At 39.3% G+C, this 16,850-nt stretch overlaps 1 protein-coding gene across 3 annotated transcripts in view; it reads right to left on the bottom strand.

The window, feature by feature from the left end:
- Positions 1 to 906: 906 nt before the first annotated feature.
- The window catches only part of exoc3l1 (exocyst complex component 3 like 1), a 37,613-nt gene continuing 21,669 nt past the window's right edge, over positions 907 to 16,850 (bottom strand). For 2 of the 3 annotated variants that reach the window (XM_008117664.3, XM_008117662.3), the window contains 9 exons: positions 16,080 to 16,197; positions 14,478 to 14,618; positions 14,238 to 14,338; positions 13,552 to 13,662; positions 13,309 to 13,444; positions 10,491 to 10,616; positions 4,884 to 5,039; positions 2,776 to 2,900; positions 907 to 2,647 (listed from right to left, as the gene is read on the bottom strand). In XM_008117664.3, coding sequence (XP_008115871.1) covers positions 2,461 to 2,647; positions 2,776 to 2,900; positions 4,884 to 5,039; positions 10,491 to 10,616; positions 13,309 to 13,444; positions 13,552 to 13,662; positions 14,238 to 14,338; positions 14,478 to 14,618; positions 16,080 to 16,197 — 1,201 coding nt within the window. In that variant the 3' untranslated portion in view covers positions 907 to 2,460. The remainder of the gene's footprint in view (positions 2,648 to 2,775; positions 2,901 to 4,883; positions 5,040 to 10,490; positions 10,617 to 13,308; positions 13,445 to 13,551; positions 13,663 to 14,237; positions 14,339 to 14,477; positions 14,619 to 16,079; positions 16,198 to 16,850) is intronic. The other variant, XM_008117663.3, reaches the window with a different exon arrangement.

Here is a 16,850-nt window from a genome sequence, read left to right on the forward strand (position 1 = left end):
GAAGCTGATTGGCTGAGCCTGCAAAGACCTGGGGATTAGTTTTGATACTGTTTCTGTTCTGCTGCTGCAGAACCAGTTTGGACAAGTTTTCAGTGCTGACTCAGTACTGCTGGTGAAGAGAAATGTACTCGGAGAGGCCTTGCTATTTTGAGGCTTGTTTGCTGCTGAGAAAAGAGGGAGGAGAACCAGGACTGTATTCTTCTCCGAAGCAGATTTGTGGACTGAGAAAGGACCATTTATGATTGTGGACTTCTGTAAGTGATCAGAGGGACCATTGTAAATACTACAGGTTTTGATCTCTTGGAATCAGTAAAGTTCCTGTATTTTTCTTCTGCAAACCTGAGTGGCATGTTATTGTTCTGCGGCTGTCTCTGGATCACAGGCACACATAAGAGCTTACATTTATCATCATCAATCCGTAACACCAGCCCCCAACATTTCCTCTTCATCCTCTAGCTCAGTGGTTCTCAACTTGTGGGTCATCAGGTGTTTTGGCCTACAACTCCCAGAAATCTCAGCCAGTTTATCAACTGTTAGGATTTCTGGCTCTGGAATGCACTGCCAAAAAAGATCAGGCAATCCCCTACATTATCCAATTTCCGTAAGGAACTGAAGACCTGGTGGTGACGGCAGGTTTTTGAGTAATTACATTGGACTACCACTGATTTCTGGGCCTGAATATATTACACAAGATTTCCCTAGCCTAAAATGATGCATTTTAATATATTGGGTTTATGGTTCCCGTCCCCTTGATCTGGTCATGTAAGTGTTATTTATTGTTATAATTGTATTATTTTACTTTGTTTAATAATGTGTTATTATGTTGTTATGTAATGTTTGTGTTGCTTTTATGACTGTAAACCGCCCTGAGTCCCATCCGGGAGATAAGGCGGTATATAAATAACGTTTTGTTATTATTATTATTTTATTATGACACAGCAAACAAGATAGATATGCTGGATTTCATATCACAAAATCACAAGTCGAACACTTCCCAAGTGTCTAGGACTGTGTGATGTATTTTCGGATGATGCGCGCAGATCCCAGCAGGGTGGCCTTTTGCAGTTGGCAGATCGTAATTTTGTCAATGTCTATTGTTTCCAAATGCCGGCTGAGATCTTTTGGCACGGCACCCAGTGTGCCCATCACCACCGGGACCACCTGCACTGGTTTCTGCCAGAGTCTTTGAAGTTCAATCTTGAGGTCCTGATAGCGGCTGAGTTTTTCGTATTGTTTTTCGTCAATGCAACTGTCACCTGGGATGGCGACATCAATGATCCAAACCTTTTTCTTTTCCACAACTGTGATGTCTGGTGTGTTGTGTTCCAGAACTTTGTCAGTCTGGATTCGGAAGTCCCACAGTATCTTTGCGTGCTCATTTTCCAATACTTTTGCTGGTTTGTGATCCCACCAGTTCTTTACTGCTGGGAGCTGGTATTTGAGGCATAAGTTCCAATGAATCATTTGGGCCACATAGTTGTGCCTCTGTTTGTAGTCTGTCTGTGCGATTTTCTTACAGCAGCTGAGGATATGATCAATGGTTCCGTCAGTTTCCTTGCACAGTCTGCATTTTGGGTCATAAGCTGATTTTTCAATCTTGGCCTTAATTGCCTTTGTTCTGATGGCTTGCTCCTGGGCTGCAAGGATCAGGCCTTCTGTCTCCTTCTTCAGGGTCCCATTTGTGAGCCAGAGCCAGGTCTTCTCCTTATCAGCTTTTCCCTCAATTTTGTCAAAGAACTTTCCATGCAATGTTTTGTTGTGCCAGCTGTCAGCTCTAGTTTGTAGTGCGGTTTTCTTGTACAGGTTTTTTGTCTGCTGTGCTTTGAGAAGTTTCTGATTTTTGACTTCAATCAAAGCAGGTTCTTCACTTTGCTTTACATATTCTGCCAGGGCATGTTCTTATTCTTTGACTGCTTGTTTTACTTGTAAGAGTTCTCTACCTCCTGATCTTCTAGGCAGATATAGCCTATTATTATTATTATTATTATTATTATTATTATTATTATTATTATTATTATTATTTATAAAACATCTGTGGACCCACAGGTTGAGAATCACTGCATCAGATTTAGGAGAATTGTGAAGGAGGCCTGAATCCAGTTAGCACTTGTAATGATTCAGATAAATTAAAAACAAAGAAACATGATTTTCTTTTCTCTTAACTCTGTTGGTATCAAAGAAACTTGCGTGGAGGGAAAACACATTTGTGTATGCATTAGATCAATGACATTGCCAACCTTTCATAGAATATTGATAAAATATGTAGCATTGTAAACGCACAAATCACAGAGAACGATCATCTGATAAACGAACCCCCTCCAACCCCCAGGCATGGACAATGTTAAGCTGTTTTCTAGTCCCCCAAATTCAAATTCAGACTCCCACTTCCACCTTGTCAAGAGCTGTGATCCTCAGAGGTTAAGATGAAAAGACAATCTGAGAGCAGCATTGTAGGTGACATCAGGCACATTTGGATTTGCCAAGACAGAAGGGTGGCTCTGGAGCAGGAACCAAAATGTTGCTAAAAATGGGCTCGTAGTTCTCAGGCAGGACTTGAGGATTTTGTGCCATGACCTCCAGGACATTTTTATGGATTTCTTTGGAGATGTCTCCACGCAAATCTAGGAGCATGGAAATGTGGTCATCGCTGGAGAAACAACAGGAAGAAAACTCGTCACACATTTTGGCATCTTGTTGTCAGGGCTGTCCCAAAGCATTTTGTTGTCACAACCTTTCAGATATTGAAACGTGGCCTATGATGTCTGTATGCCTTACCTGACATCAGGATATTTTGTTACAAATCCCAGCACTTCCAAAATAAGGATGCTGTGGTCTTTGAGACTGATGAGCTCTTGAAGGTCAGCAATCACTTTGAAGGTCTGTTTGTCCTCCTCCAGGCCCTGGAAAAGGAGGTGAGGGAGGAAGCATGGCGGGGGGTTGGACTAGATGGCCCATGTGGTCTCTTCCAACTCTATTATTCTATCCTTCTAAGATGAAATAAAGTCAGACAGGCAGTCCTGAAGTTATGAACAAAATAGGTTATGTAGGTTTGCTCTTAAATTGAATTTGTATGTAAGTTTGACCAGGGACCACTTTGACCAGGGACCACTCTCCAACATTAGTGCCAAAAGGGTTACGAATCAGTTTTTGGTCAATTTTAGATTCAGTATGGTTATTTGGGGTGCCGATTCAGAAAACGGCATTGGATAGACCATCAGCTCTAGTTTCTGATACAAAACATATGCCACGCAGTAGTTGCCATCTACTCATCCACTGAAAACCATGTTTAATAATCTAGAGCTGATGTGGTCTATCCAATGCAATGGCCAGCTCTGCGGAAAGGAGCGGAAATAAAATAAATAATAAATAAAGAGGAAGGGGGTTTGCAGAGCAGATTTTCGTTCTCGTGGCCCACTGCAAGGCTGCAGCCCACGGGTTGGGAACCACTGTTGTAGACAGAGGTGTGTTAACTGTTGTAGTTTAGTTTCATAGAAAAGGGAAATTGTTTGGGTTTCTGTTTTTTATGGTGGTGGTTTTTACTTTGCTCTTATTGGCACTCTTAATTACAGTAGAGTCTCACTTATCCAAGCTAAACGGGCCGGCAGAAGCTTGGATAAGCGAATATCTTGGATAATAAGGAGGGATTAAGGAAAAGCGTATTAAACATCAAATTAGGTTATGATTTTACAAATTAAGCACCAAAACATGTTATACAACAAATTTGACAGAAAAAGTAGTTCAATATGCAGTAATGTTATGTTGTAATTACTGTATTTATGACTTTAGCACCAAAATATCACGATATATTGAAAACATTGACTACAAAAATGGCTTGGATTATCCAGAGGCTTGGATAAGCGAGGCTTGGATAAGTGAGACTCTACTGTACATGTTTTTCTTTGTGTTGTTTTGTAAGTCTTTGACCTTTCTTTGTTTCCTTTGTATATTTGAATAAAGATTATTTTTAAAACAATAATTACCACCAATATAAAAGCTTTGATGGAGATACGTAGTATTTATGTATTTATTTATTACAATACTAGCTGTGCCCGGCCACGCGTTGCTGTGGCGAAGTATGGTGGTATGGGAAATAAAGTATTGAGGAATTGGTGGTAGTTAAGGTAAAGGGTAAAGGTTTTCCCCTGACATTAAGTCCATTATAAATGGGTTATATAGCTGCGTGGAAGAGCCTTGAGTCTACACTGCCATATAATCCAGTTAAAATCGGATAATCTGTATTTTATAGGCAGTGCGCAAGAGGCCTAAGTGAGGCCTAACTCTGCCTGTCCCCTGGGCTGAGTGGGTTGCTAGGAGACCAAGTGGGCGGAGCTTAGCCTTCTAACTGGCAGCAATTGGAATAAAAACAATTATTCCTCTCCCTCTAATTAGGACTTTATTTTTCTTTTCTTTTTGTTGAATGAACGTAGAGGCATGGATGAGGGGTTGTGCTGCCAAGTTTAGTGTTTCTGGGATGTGCAGTTTTGTTGTTTTGTCCTAGGCTGAAATTTCATTACCCTTTTATATATATAGATTTATATCCTGCCCTTCTCACCCAACAGGGGACTCAGGGCGGCTTACAATAAAACGCATATATAAAAATTATACAGTGCAATATAGTAGCAACTGTGGATGCCCTGATGTATGAAGCTGGTATAACAGTTTGCCATGACAAAGCTAACTTGTTTGAAAAGGAATATGATTTAGCAATGCAACACTAGACTGGGAACATCTTTTCTGCATGTGCTCCTTTGCAGAGATATGAAACATGCACTTGCTGAGTAAAGTTGGTTGACCTTTCCGCAGTGATCCCTGAGGCTTATGATTGCTGACTCCTTCCTTGCTGGAACTGGTCTGTAAAATCATAACAGCTTTTGCCTTCTCACCAAGTTGCAGAAGAGCTCCTTGAACTGGGAGGCATCCTGCAACATCCGGCTGGCCATCTGCCTCCTCTCTTCCATGCGCTGGCACACCATCCGCTTCTGCAAGAGGGCCCTGAGGTACTGACTCCGGATCAGATGCTCTGTCTCTGACAGAAGGTGCTAGACACAAGGGGGGAGGGAGAGAGAAAGGCACGGCTGTTTGTGTTACGCCTGAGCAGAAGCTATGCTGATACAGAAATACAGCGTGCATGCACGTGTGCACATGCACCCACACTGTTAGAACTAGATCTCTGTTCAAGAACCAGACATGTGCCTCTTAAACTTCTAAGGCAGTGTTCTTCAACACATCTCAGTGTGTTGTACTTTGTTTGCATAGGTTTCCCAGTCAAAAGGAGGCTGGAAATGTCCAAAGCTCCTCTAATCAACCAACCAACAAAAACTCACCCAGGACTTGCACAATAGCATGGACCCTGGAATAATAATAATAATAATAATAATAATAATATTTAATTAATAATACTGGACAATTTGGACAGAAAAACAAGAAAACTCATGACTATTCATCATTCACTGCACCCTTGCAGTGATGTTGACCGGCTATATCTGCCTAGAAGATCAGGGGGCAGAGGACTCTTACAAGTCAAATAAGCAGTCAAAGAAGAAGAACATGCCCTGGCAGAAGATGGAAAGCAAAGTGAAGAACCTGCTTTGATTGAAGTCAAAAATCAGAAACTCCTCAAAGCACAGCAGACAAAAAACCAGTACAAGAAAACCACACTACAAACTAGAGCTGACAGCTGGCACAACAAAACATTGCATGGAAAGTTCCTTGACAAAATTGAAGGAAAAGCTGATAAGAAGACCTGGCTCTGGCTCACGAATGGGACCCTGAAGAAGGAGACAGAAGGCCTGATCCTTGCAGCCCAGGAGCAAGCCATCAGAACAAATGCAATTAAGGCCAAGATTGAAAAATCAGCTGATGACCCAAAATGCAGACTGTGCAAGGAAGCTGACGAAACCATTGATCATATCCTCAGCTGCTGTAAGAAAACTGCACAGACAGACTACAAACAGAGGCACAACTATGTGGCCCAAATGATTCATTGGAACTTATACCTCAAGTACCACCAGCAGTAAAGAACTGGTGGGATCACAAACCTGCAAAAGTATTGGAAAATGAGCACGCAAAGATACTGTGGGACTTCCGAATCCAGACTGACAACGTTCTGGAACACAACACACCAGACATCACAGTTGTGGAAAAGAAAAAGGTTTGGATTACTGATGTTGCCATCCCAGGTGACAGCCACATTGATGAAAAACAACAGGAAAAACTCAGCCGCTATCAGGACCTCAAGACTGAACTTCAAAGACTCTGGCAGAAACCAGTGCAGGTGGTCCCAGTGGTGATGGGCACACTGGGTGCCGTGCCAAAAGATCTCAGCCGGCATTTGGAAACAACAAACATTGACAAAATTACGATCTGCCAACTGCAAAAGGCCACCCTACTGGGATCTGCACGCATCATCCGAAAATACATCACACAGTCCTAGACACTTGGGAAGTGTTCGACTTGTGATTTTGTGATATGAAATCCAGCATATCTATCTTGTTTGCTGTGTCATAAAATAATAATAATAATAATAATAATAATAATAATAATAATAATAACAATAATAATAATTTTATTTTTATACCCCGCCCCATCTCCCCGAAGGGACTCGGGGTGGCTTACATGGGGCCAAGCCCAGACATCAGACAATATAAAAACATAGCAATAAAACAAGTCAATCATAGGTTGGGGCAGTCCTGGGTTGTATCATTTAGTACTGGGTTGAGATCACAGATCTGGCAAAACAAGTGCATCAAGACTCTTTAATTGGCATGGAAAAACTTCGGCCCTCCAGGTGTTTTGGACTTCAACTCCCACAATTTCTAATAGCTGGTAGGCTATTAGGAATTGTGGGAGTTGAAGTCCAAAACACCTGGAGGGCCAAAGTTTGCCCATGCCTGCTCTTTAAGTATTGAAGTCTCCTCAGGGATCATCACACTGAAGCAGGGGTGACAAGTGTTGGGAATCACCCTGGACTACTCAAGTCTAAATGTAGTTAGATAGATGATAGAGTTAGATTGAGGGAATCCTTTCCCTGTTTCCAAAGCTTGCCTAGACAGGCTTTACTGTGTTTCACTCTATCCTGTTTACGTCACATCCCTTACTTTGAAGTTAGCACAAATGTGAATCTCCAGGGACAATAACTCTCATTGGTCAGAATGTCTTTTATGGCCCCAATAAACTGGACCATGAGGTTGGAACCATTTTGGTTCCTTCTTCTTCCTTTGTTCTTCAAGCTAACAACACGTCCTGCCATCTCTCCTGGCAAGATGTAACTATTTAGATCTGGGGTCCCCAAACTAAGGCCCGGGGGCCGGATGCGGCCCTCCAAGGTCATTTACCTGGCCCCGCCCTCAGTTTTATAATATAATATTTTATATCATTTTAAATAATATAATATATTGTGTATACATATAATATTTATAATAATATTATAATGTTATACAATATAATGCTAATAATAATACCATATAATAATTATAATAATTATATGTTATATATTACATATAATATTACAGTATAGTGGTATAGTTCAATATAGTAATATATAATGCTAATATTGTGCTATGCTAATAATATATTGTATGTACATACAGCTGCTCTGAGTCCCTTTCAGGGTGAGAACGGCGGGATATAAATATAGTAAAAAAATGTAGTAAATGAATAAATAAATAATTTTAGACTTAGGCTCGCCCAAAGTCTTAAATGATTTGAAGACACACAACAACAACAACAATCCTAATTAACTTGACTATCTCATTGGCCAGAAGCAGGCCAACACTTCCCATTGAAATCCTTATAGGTTTATGTTGGTTACAATTGTTTTCATTTTTAAATATTGTATTGTTCTTTCATTGTTGTTGCTGTTTTGCACTTCAAATAAGACATGTGCAGTGTGCATAGGAATTTGTTCTGTTTTTTTTTTTCAAATGATAATTTGGCCCCTCCACAGTCTGAAGGGTTGTGGACCGGCCCTCTGCTTTAAAAGTTTGAGGACCCCTGATTTAGATGTTTGTTATTTTTCCTTTCTTATTTTTCCTTAGAAACCAGTCTAGAGTAGACTAGACAGCTCCCAAGCTGTTCTATCTACAATGGAGTTCTTTTTACCTGAATAAATACTTTTTGAACTTTTATTGAGACTCTGCAGTCCATTGCAATCCTAAATGGTCAAAGGCTTCTCTTTGCTCGCCCCGTGTAAGTAACTGTTGCATTTGAAAGCTTTTGCTTTTGCTACTCTGCTGCTTTTTGGTGGAATCTCCCCCAGAGAGGGTTAAATTGAGTCTAACCGCTCCGAGATTACCACCACAAGTCTCTTCCCATTTCAGGTCAGAGGCCAAAAACAATAAAAGAGCATTTCATATTAAAGCTTCATGGCCCTTGGGAATGTCCTTCCCTCCACAACAATAGGAAGACGTGCAGCTTTCCTTAGAAGTTGCGCAGGCTTGTTCTGAAAAGTGTTCCCTTTTCCAAAAGCACAGTTTTCAGAACAAAAATAGAAATAAATACATAAATAAGGAAACAAGGAAATGACGCAACAATCCAACTGGCAAAAGCTGCAGCCTGAGTTTCTTTTCCTGCCACATAACATTTGGTTTGTGCAGCATTCAAAGCAGCGAAGGCAGCACATTTAAAGGCTGCAAGCGCAGGCCTTTATTGTAAAGCGGCACAGTTTAGCAAACTCCTATGCACTTTTCAAAAACTGCAATTCATGTTGTGCTGGAAACAAAACATATGTTGTTTTTCTTCCTATGGAAGTTTTGCAAAGGGACAGATATGGTTGAGTTTCAACAAAATATTCCAAACTCAACTCCACTGGGGAAGTGAGGAATTCTCATTCCATCACTAACGTGAAGTACTGTATATACTCGAGTATAAGCCTAGTTTTTCAGCCCTTTTTTTAAGACTGAAAAAGCCCCCCTTGGCTTATACTCGGGTGAGGGTCCTGGTTGGCTTATATTTGGGTCAGCTTATACTCGAGAATATATGGTACATTTATTATTTTTCTCTATTATTGTTGCTAGTATTACATTTATTATTTTTCTCTATTATTGTTGCTACTATTACATTTATTTTACTCTATTATTATATTATTATTATTTTATTATGACACAGCAAACAAGATAGATATGCTGGATTTCGTATCACAAAATCACAAGTCAAACACTTCCCAAGTGTCTAGGACTGTGTGATTATTATTATTAATACATTTATTATTTCACTCTGATTTTATTTTTATTATTATTGCATTTATTATTTTACTCTATTTATTATTACATGTATTATTTTCCTGTATTTATTACTATTATTACATTTATTATTTTACTCTATTATTATTAAAAGGATACGTAAGCACATTTACATTGAAGAAGATGAGAATAACGATTTGATCAGAGTTGGATAGTCTTATCTTACATTTGAGCTTTATGTAACTATTATAATATATTATAATATCTTGTATATGCATATAATATTAATATTATTTTGTAATACAATATAATACTAATAATACAATATAATAATGTTAATTATATAACATGTAATATTAATACAGTAGAGTCTCACTTATCCAACATAAACGGGCCGGCAGAACGTTGGATAAGCGAATATGTTGGATAATAAGGAGGGATTAAGGAGAAGCCTATTAAACATCAAATTAGGTTATGATTTTACAAATTAAGCACCAAAACATCATGTTTTACCACAAATTTGGTAGAAAAAGTAGTTCAATATGCAGTAATGCTACGTAGTAATTACTGTATTTACGAATTTAGCACCAAAATATCATGATGTATTGAAAACATTGACTACAAAAATGCGTTGGATAATCCAGAACGTTGGATAAGCGAGTGTTGGATAAGTGAGACTCTACTGTAATAATATTACAATATATTGATATAGTACAATATAGTACTTTATTGCCAGTATTGTGCTATGCTAATAATATAAAATTGTATGTAAATTTAATTTGTAAGCTGCTCTGAGTCCCCTTTGGGGTGAGAAGGGCGGGATATAAATGCATTAAATAAATAAATAAATATTAAAAAACATTTAATCTACTGATGCCTCAATTAATGTAATTTTATTGGTATCTATTTTTATTTCTGAAATTTACCACCCTTGGCTTATACTGGAGTCAATGTTTCCCCATTTTTTTTGGTGGTAAAACTAGGTGTCTCAGCTTATATTCGGGTTGGCTTATACTCGAGTATATACGATATATTAAATGATCAAACACTTAGAAATATGAAAGCATTGACTGGTGTTGAGCTCTTCCAGGAATAATAAAGTCTGCTGTATGATCTTACTTTGGAGTCAGCTGCACTGAACATAGAGAACTATTCTAAGTAGACACTTGAAAGAATCTTCACAATTAAGGACAGAAGAATGATAATGAATGAGAAAAGTAATTGCCCACTCCCTGCAAGCACCCACAAGGAGACCAAACAAAAACCTGGCTGACAAGGCTGCCCCATGTCCCAGTTGTAGAGAGATCTTACTGTGCTTGTTGGTTCTCGAGTTCTGCAGAAGTATTTTGCGTGTTTCTCTATCACGGCACATATGCTGCTCATCAGTTGGGATTCGTCAGACAACCACTGATGGGATGGTAGCTGTTTGAACAGAGGCTGAGATGGAATAACATAATGAGCAATTTCTTTAAAAATGTACATCTTGTATGCAATATATGAGTCCACACTGACCATATAATGCAGTTGTACGACAGTGTAGATGGCACCAGAGAGATAGGGAAAAACTCATCTCCTGTTTGCAAACAAGCAGAGACCAATCTTTTCTTGAGTTAAATACTGAGAAAGACACATTCTTTCCATTTCTCTCTCAGCTAAATATGGATTAGTTCAGTGGTTTTCAACCTGTAGGTCCCCAGGTGTTTTGGCTTACAACTCCCAGAAACCCCAGTTTATCAGCTGTTAGGATTTCTGGGAGTTGAATGCGAAATATCTGGGGACTCACAGGTTGAGAACCACTGGATTAGTTGAAGAGGTGGGACCGTGTATGGAGTATGAATGGTCTGTGTATCAATGCACACACAACTGAGAGACAGATAGAAATGGGGGGCATATAATTATTTATTATTATTATTATTATTATTATTATTATTATTATTATTATTATTATTATTATTATTGGAACTTATGCCTCAAGTACCACCTGCCAGCAGCAAAGAACTGGTGGGATCGCAAACCTGCCAAAGTATTGGAAAATGAACATGCAAAGATACTGTGGGACTTCCGAATCCAGACTGACAAAGTTCTGGAACACAACACACCAGACATCACAGTTGTGGAAAAGAAAAAGGCTTGGATCATTGATGTTGCCATCTCAGGTGACAGTCGCATTGACGAAAAACAACAGGAAAAACTCAGCCGCTATCAGGACCTCAAGATTGAACTTCAAAGACTCTGGCAGAAACCAGTACAGGTGGTCCCAGTGGTGATCGGCGCATTGGGTGCCGTGCCAAAAGATCTCAGCCAGCATTTGGAAACAATAGACATTGACAAAATCACAATCTGCCAACTGCAAAAAGCCACCTTACTGGGATCTGCGCGCATCATCCGAAAATACATCACACAGTCCTAGACACTTGGGAAGTGTTCGACTTGTGATTTTGTGATACGAAATCCAGCATATCTATCTCGTTTGCTGTGTCATAATAATAATAATAATAATAATAATAATAATAATAATAATAATAATAATAATAATAATTTATTTGTACCCCACTCTATCTCCCCAAGGGGACTGAAGGTGTTTTCCAACAAAAGTAAGAAAATGCCAAAGATTAAATGCAGAAATGAGACAATGATAAATCAAATCAAAACCACGGATAAAACAATCTCAAAATAAACTTATAAAACTAAATACAAATAATACATAATTGAACTTAAATAAACATAATATAATTAAATAGTACATTTCACTAAGCCAGTGAGAAAATTAAGTCTCCACAAATATATATATATATATATATATATATATATATATATATAGTGGAGTCTCACTTATCCAACACTCACTTACCTGGCTACAGGTACAGTAGAGTCTCACTTATCCAACATTCTGGATTATCCAATGCATTTTTGTAGACAATGCTTTCAATAGATCATGATATTTTGGTGCTAAATTCGTAAATACAGTAATTTCTACATAGCATTATTTCGTATTGAACTACTTTTTCTGTCAAATTTGTTGTATAACATGATGTTTTGGTGCTTAATTTGTAAAATCATAACCTAATTTGATGTTTAATAGGCTTTTCCTTAATCCCTCCTTATTATCCAACATATTTGCTTATCCAACGTTCTGCCGGCCCGTTTATGTTGGATAAGTGAGACTCTACTGTATATATATATATATATATATATATATATATATATATATATATATATATAATAATAATAATAATTTTTAAAAATCTGAAAACAAAACAAAATCAAAAGTCCCCACTAAAGCCCAGGAGGAATATGTACTCTTTTATGTACTCTTATTTATTCATTCAATGTATATATCACCTTTCTCCCACAAAAGGGACTCAAGATGGATTACAATTAAATAGTACAAACAAAAGAAAACATAAATATAATAAACATATTTTCTTCAAAATTAAGCATGCACAATTAAAATACAGATAGAGCACTCTGGCACTTAAAAACTTCACCTATATCAAATTGGCTCTAGGGCTTGCTTGGATAAAATGGTTTTGGTTTATTCGTGAAAGGACTGCTTGCATGCCAGCAGTGCTTCTAGTTTGAAAGATAGCCTTTTCCACTGTTGGCATGCAATGCGACCCCTAACATCCCAGTCCTATGGCAACCTATCCTTCAGACTAAAGGTGGTTCTCCACAATTGTTATGAATGTGAGGTGGGAAATGTCAGAGTAATGCGCACAGCGTAGCAGCAGATGAATGACGTCAGTTGAAGCGCAGAACGAAGGAACGTCAGAGACGAAGTTAAAAGTATTTACAAAGTTTTACTTGACAAGACAAACAGTCTTGCAGACAACTGACATAAGACTTTCGCTCTAGACAAACAGCACAGATCTTCTCAGCAGGCAGAACCAGATCTCATCTGATGCAATCAGCTATAATACAAACACACTTGTAGTCTGGACACTCCTATCTGGCTCCATCCACATATCCAAGGTCAATACAGCTTCTTACCAAATTAACTCTTTACACACGATAGCATTTCCTGGATGATGCAATACATGCTAGACACAAATTTCATTTAAACACTACCAATACACAAATCCCACATTAACAGGAAATGCCCTGTACCAGACTCTGTGCAATTGGGTACCTTGAGTTCCTCCAGCATCTCCTTCAGTAGCAACCGGCAAGCCTTCTTTTGTACTTTTTCCAGAGCCAGGTCCAGGGATGGTGGCACCTTGGGAGGCTCTAGGGAAGATCCTGAATACAGGGCTGAGAGGGAGGCGCTGGTTGTGGAGAGAAGAAAAAACGGCGAGGAGACATGAATCCAGCAGACCTGACAGCAAGGAGAGACACTGCAGGAGGAGGTGCCAGACCCAGCCTTTGAAAATACCTGAGAGCCAGACAGTTGTTGAGGGCTGACAGCAAGTACTGAGTATAGCATTTGGATGCCTTGGGCTCTTGTTGGTGTTCTGTGGCAAATTCCACCAGGTCCTCATACAGGCTGCAGGGAAATACATACAAGTCATGAAGAAACGTGCAAGTCATAATATTCAGACCGTGATTGTCTTGTGATGGAAATGTCTTCAGTGGTGTGACAAATCATTGGAATCGACAATCCTGAATCCACTGCTCCATACCAGAGTCTCTGGAGTAGAAGAAGACAACCTTGCTCCCTCCACAATATAACATCATTTCAAGTATTCAAACATGACTATCCTGTCCTCTCTCATACCCCTCTTCTCTAAGCTAAATATATCCAGCTCCCTATGCCACTCCTCATACGTAGAGCATGCTTTCCAAACTTTTGATCATTTTGGTTGCCCTTCTCTGGATGTGTTTCAGCTTGTCCATCTCCTTCTTGAATTGTGATGCCAGAATTGGATACAGTCTTATTTCAGGTAAGATCTGTTACCGGCTGTTAGGAATTGTGGGAGTTGCAGTCAGCAACAACAACAACAATTTATTGATTAGCCAGTTGGCATTATCAAGAACAGACAATACAAACAAAACATACATCTGGTTCACTTAAAATAAAATACAGATATACAGGTATTTGCCTGCTTGGTGCCATCTGACCTGCCCAAAAAGGTCTCCAGTTCTCCCAGAGTCATGTTGCACATCTTCTCCCGGAGAGTATCAGAGATAAGGGATGCTATCTGGATGTTTTCATCCAACATCTGGAGGAAACAAAGAAAAGAAAGACAAGCATTTGTGTGAGTGAGGGAATCAAATTCATACTTTACTCCTGAGTCTCTAAGAATATGTGGTCTGGAAATTGGATAATCTGTATTGTGGGGTTGGGGCTTCATCTCCTACCAGGCATGTTCTGACCTTCATGATAATATTTGGCAGACTGGTCTGGAAGCAGCCTTGATAGTCAGATTCTGGTTCCTCTTTGCTGAACCACTCTTTAAACTCCAGCGCCAGGGTTTTCTGCATCCATTCAGAAATACTAGCCTAGAAGAACAAAACAGGGTATTACATGGTAATGCCGTTTATCTTAAACTCAAGGCCTACGGACTGAATCCAGCCCACCTGTCATTTTATGCAGCTTTCCAAATGCTGGACAACAATTCCTGTGTTCCTCATCATTAGATATAATGACTAGAGCCAATGGGAGTTGTGATACAATAACATCTGGAAGCCTGTAATGTGTTTTGCTTAGTCAGGAGTGTTCCGTCTCCCAGGAGTTTGATTTGCATTGTCCCATAGTTGTAGGAAATAGCACTCTTTTTGCGTTTCTTTCCTTCTCACCCCGAAGGGGACTCAGGGCAGATCACATCACACATACAAGGCAACATAGAACAAAGACAGAGACAAACGCAGCTCCGAGCCTGCCTCGAACTCATGACCTCCCGGTCAGAGTGATCTATTGCAGCTGACTGCTTTATCAGCCTGCGCCAGGCTAGTTCTGAGTTTAGAAAGACCTGTTCCTTCTAAAATAGTAACTCAGCACTAGGGTAAAGAATATCCCAGGATTTCTCTGCCATTGGAAGAAGCTCTAACCACTTCGTCTCCAAGCTAGCTTTGAGTTTCTGATATAGCAACTCAGGGTTAGGGTAAAGAGCATCCCAGGATCTCTCCACCTTTGGAAGAAGTTAACCCAGTAGCTAAAGGGAAAGGTAAAAAAAAGAAAAGAAAACATCTGCATGATTCATAAGTTGACTGTTTGTATTTGTAACCTCAACAACTTGTGCCAAGCCTGTTAAGAACTTTGAGAAAATAAAAATCTTGTTTGATGTTCAATTTGGAGTGGCTTTAGTTGCTGGGACTCCTGAGCTTCAAAGTAAGGCCCCCACGGTCCACCTGATAAAGAAAGGAGCACGTCTTAATTTCAACCAAAGGTGCCTAGGAGTGACAGCACAAGGAGACTGGAGGAAAAGAGGGGGAAGGTGTACAAAGACTTTGTTAAAATGGGCTTTTCGACCAGAAGTATGCTTGTATTTGCAGAGCAGAAGGTGCAAGGAACTGCAGTTTAGAATCAAGTATTAGTGGCAGGCAGATTGAAGTGTCCTAGCTGTTAGAAATTCAGAATGACTTTTTCGGAACAAATGGTAATAAAGGCTACCTCACACAAAATCATGTGTAAATCACTTCTTTTTCCTGCTAGTAAAATGACACCTGGAACAATGACCACTCAATCCTGCCAGGAGGATGGATGGATAGTAAAAAGTGAGCAATATAATAAAAAGTGAGCAAGCACTCACAATGGTCTTGCATGCAGAATGCTTCCCATACAATCCCTGGCTACTCCATTTAAAAGCATGGAAATTTATTTTCCCAAAACTTCAAATAAATACACCCAAGAAGCTTCCAAATTATTATTCTGTTCACAACAAGTAAATCAAAAAGCACTGCTGTTTCAATGTCCACAGTCATTTTGATATGAAGAATCTTAACCCTGGCCCTCTCATTCACCTGTACTTTCTCCAGGTACGTATCCTCCAGATATTCTATTTTATCCAATGGAAGTAAAGGGCCTAATGCTGATGTGTCCACTTCAGGGAGAAGATCTGGGTGAGCCATCATTTCTGAGCTGCGGAAAGACAAGAAGGCTCAAGAGCAAAACATATAAAGGTTTCCACCAAGGCTTCACAGAATACCTTATTGTTCAACCGCATCAAAGGCAGATTTGTATGTGTATAAAAAAGGTAAAAGTTTTCCTCTGACATTAAGTCTAGTTGTATCCGACTCTGGGGGTTGGTGCTCATCTCCATTTCTAAGCTGAAGAGCCAGCGTTGTCCATAGACACCTCCAAGGTCATGTGGCTGGCATGACTGCATAGAGTGCTGTTACCTTCCAGTCGGAGAGGTACCTATTGATCTACTCACATTTGCATGTTTTTGAACTGCTACCCTGTTTCCCCTAAAATAAGACATGCCCAGAAAATAAGACCTAGTAGAGGTTTTGCTGAATTGCTAAATATAAGGCCTCCCCCAAAAGTAAGACCTAGCAAAGTTTTTGTTTGGAAGCATGCCCAACGAACAGAACACCAGAGCATGCAGGATCGATAAATGTATGTATCATAGAGTGTTGTACATGGAAATATTGGTAGTAATAAGAAATTCTTGATAGGATTCATAGTTTGTCTGGTTATGCTGGTTTATGATAACAACTACTGTACAGTATATAATAAGTGTTCATTTTTTGTTCAACCATAAATGTGAATTCTCCTTCATGGAAAAATAA

This window comes from Anolis carolinensis, unplaced genomic scaffold, assembly GCF_035594765.1.
Source record: "Anolis carolinensis isolate JA03-04 unplaced genomic scaffold, rAnoCar3.1.pri scaffold_9, whole genome shotgun sequence".
In the NCBI taxonomy this organism is placed as follows: Eukaryota; Metazoa; Chordata; class Lepidosauria; order Squamata; family Dactyloidae; genus Anolis; species Anolis carolinensis.